At 34.0% G+C, this 3337-nt stretch overlaps 1 protein-coding gene across 3 annotated transcripts in view; it reads left to right on the plus strand.

Annotated features, from left to right (window-relative positions):
* The first annotated feature begins 1455 nt into the window (after positions 1-1455).
* Positions 1456-3337, plus strand: part of LOC106329500 — a 10515-nt gene continuing 8633 nt past the window's right edge. For 2 of the 3 annotated variants that reach the window (XM_013768172.1, XM_013768173.1), the window contains exons 1-4: positions 1456-1847; positions 1961-2254; positions 2383-2477; positions 2586-2710. In XM_013768172.1, coding sequence (XP_013623626.1) covers positions 2219-2254; positions 2383-2477; positions 2586-2710 — 256 coding nt within the window. In that variant the 5' untranslated portion in view covers positions 1456-1847; positions 1961-2218. Of the gene's footprint in view, positions 1848-1960; positions 2255-2382; positions 2478-2585; positions 2711-2840; positions 2874-3337 lie in introns of those variants that run through there. The other variant, XM_013768174.1, reaches the window with a different exon arrangement.

Raw genomic sequence — 3337 nt, forward strand, 5'->3', positions numbered from 1 at the left:
GAGTAGAAAGAGACATTAATATTAAAAATATAATATGTATGTTAATATCATTTAAATTTAATTACATATCCTATCAAATTTTTTAAAAAATTGTTTGGATTAATAAATTTGATTTATACATTCGCACTAATTTAATTATATATGTAATAGTTACTGAGTTTTAATTATTCAATATATATTTATTATTTCATAATATGTAAGAACATATAATACATAAAATAATTTTTATATATAATGTTTATTCCGCGCAAGGCGCGGATCTTAATATAGTTTGTTATTAATACAAAAAAAAAGGAATTTAAGGTGGAAAATAAGACAACTTATAAGTATTCAACCTTCTATTCAGTCATATTTTAATGGATTCTGTTGAATCGAACTTTTCGTGTGTCCGTTGTAACTATAGATTATTATGTCAAAGTATGTAACAGTTATATGTCAAATACATGTTAATCTAGACGACTACATTTCTCAAAGAAAGCCCAAGATTTTTGAAAATTATTATTTTCTATAGATATTCTGGACATGTGGTCATCTACCTAATTCTTTACAGCGACGAAAACTTAACCTACTATCTGACTAAACTGGAATCGAGGCAGATTACTTGTCAATGCCAAAAGAAAGAATAACAAAATAAAAAACTGTGAGTGCTAGTTAGATTTTCTTTTCTTTTTTTTCTTTAATGAAAAAGGCTTTAGTTAGAAGTTCTTGTGATAAAACTTTCAGCATAAAAACATATCTTATGAACGAACGTTTTTACTTAGTTAAATAAAACTTGCGTTTCATTTGGTTTGCGTTTTACCAATCAATAAAATAATTTGCGTTTTTACTCACAAAAATATTATGGCGGAAAATTTACCAAATCAACACTTTCATATTAATAAATTATATGCTAATACTATCTTAAATTTTAAAATACATAGCAATAAATTTTTTAATGATAAATAATTATATCGTAAATAAAGTTAAAATATAATTTGTATATTATTACATGTAAATATATTATTAAAACATATTGAAAGATAAGCTAGATATTTAAAATAAAAATTAAAAAAATTTTAAATAAATTTTAGTTATTTTCACATTTTGTAATAACTAGTTCAATTATTGATATTTGTTTATTATTATAACAAATCGAATACCATATAAAATAGTTCGATCAGTTTAATATGTATTCCACCATTCCGTAAATTTTAATTTTTTCCACAGTTTAATTATTTTTTCCGTGATTCCGCGATTAAACAATGGTTACAAATCGGAACTATTGTATACTTTTTTTTTCTTTGGACTGATGTGTTTCTCTCCTTAAGTTTGTATATTATTTTATTTTGAGCTTATCTTACAATACTAAAAAGGGATATGAGCTACTCTTAGACTGTCCACGTCGGATTGAAAAATCGGACAATAGGATTGCTTTAAATCGCCATGTCAACTTACGTGTTAAGCGTCAATATTTATTCTTTTATGACTATTCCTCTTCGCCTTCACCGATCGATTCCTATGCACTACGCGGTTACTGTAATCCACCCTTCGTGAATCTGTAATGCTCTTAAATCTTCCTTTAATGGTTTCGTTCCAGCTCCCCCTCTTTCTCCTTCTATATAATCTGATGTTTAATCCAAACCCTTATTCAAAACCTCCACTGAAAAAGGTACAGCGACCGCCATGAAATCCACAGGAAAGTCTCCAGTCCCCAGCCGCAAGCCTCACGTCGTTGTATCTTTAGCGACGTCTCACATGAACCAGCCGAAATTGAGCTCCTTTTTCGGTTAATCCATTTTTGGGAGGCAAGAAACATTGCAAAAGGCAAGACCTTTATTGGGTTGGAGCTCCTCCAATACGACGAACAGGTACGAGTGCTTATACCCGACTTTTTTCCATCGTAGTTCATTGAGTTTTGGTTTTGATACAAAATGAGATTAAACAAGGCCGTGAATTTTGGGTTTAATATCTACTCTGTCAGGGTACTGTGATGCATGAGTTCATCTCCTCTACCCGTGCTCCACGATGCTCGCCTCATCCTAAAGCAGAAACAACTTACAGCCTTCTGAAATTTTAAGCTACTAGAAGCAAGGAGATTTATCGAGTTGCTAATCAGAGTTTAACAATTTCTTTTTTTGAATGAAAAGTTTAACAATTTCCCTCTTGCACAACTTTTTTCTCTTCGTGCTTGACGACATCAACTTCTCTATTGACGCATACATGTTCAGGTTCTACTCTCATGACGATATCCAAGGTCTCAGGGGTGATATCTACGGTAATCTGTCTCATTTTAAAAATATTCTCCATCTTAATTTGTTTGTCTGCATATTAATTTAGTTTTTTGGCTTCATTTAACTACTAATCTTCCTCAAAAATGTTGTATATGTTGGTGGCCATTTGAAGCTGGTTAAAGGACAGTCTCTCATTGACTGTTCCGTCCTTGACGAAGTGGAACTAGCAACATGTGTCGTCTTTTTGGTTCATTTGCAGTTGAAAGAGTAAGTGCTTCCTGTTAATAGAATGCAGACTTCTCTCTTTAGAGCAAAGCTGACCCCTCTGCCGCACAGACCAATATAACTTAACCTCTATTAATTTTTTTTTTGCAGGAGACCTGTTAAGAAGATTTACTTTTGGGACCACGCTGCAAAAGATTTCTACAAGAAGTTCACATCCAGTGAACACAATCCCACCGTGCTTTTAGTCACGCCAGTGAACACAAAACGCCTTGTAGGTAACTATTTCTTCCTTTAGCACACCCAACACACTGCTAATCCTCACGTTTACTGTTTTGCCAAGTTGTTTGTCATATGTTGGTACTGTTATCCTTGTTTACCAATTTGATGTATTTTGAAAATACATAGGCAATGGTATCCGCCTGTTGAGCCGCCATCTGGGTCTCCAACAAAGATATACGATCATCTTTGTCCTTCAACTGAGCCGTAAGTACTTCTGGATCAACAAAGCGGTGGTGCAGAACAAGGAGGAACCGACCGGGTGCGACGACCCAAACCGACCAAACGTTCCTTCTTCTTTGGAACCGACTGAATAGAAAATAGCCAAATTTACAAATTTAAACCAAGAAATAAATGAATTGAACTTTAAAAAAAAAAGAACTTACGGATTCAACGATTTCGTTGATTCGAAACCGGGACAAGTTGGTCGAAGCCGTCGAAGCGTCATCCTCGGTTTGAAGCTGAGACACTTCGTCTACCACCTGAGTTTGGACCAGGTCGACCACGTCCCTCACAAGACCGTCATCAATCTGGCCGGTCTTCTTGTTGGTATACGCCCTCCTCATTAGGGCGAGATCATCAACCGGCTCGCCATCATTTTCTTCCGCCTTGAAAAAAAACATAAA

This window comes from Brassica oleracea, chromosome C3, assembly GCF_000695525.1.
Source record: "Brassica oleracea var. oleracea cultivar TO1000 chromosome C3, BOL, whole genome shotgun sequence".
Taxonomy (NCBI): domain Eukaryota; kingdom Viridiplantae; phylum Streptophyta; class Magnoliopsida; order Brassicales; family Brassicaceae; genus Brassica; species Brassica oleracea.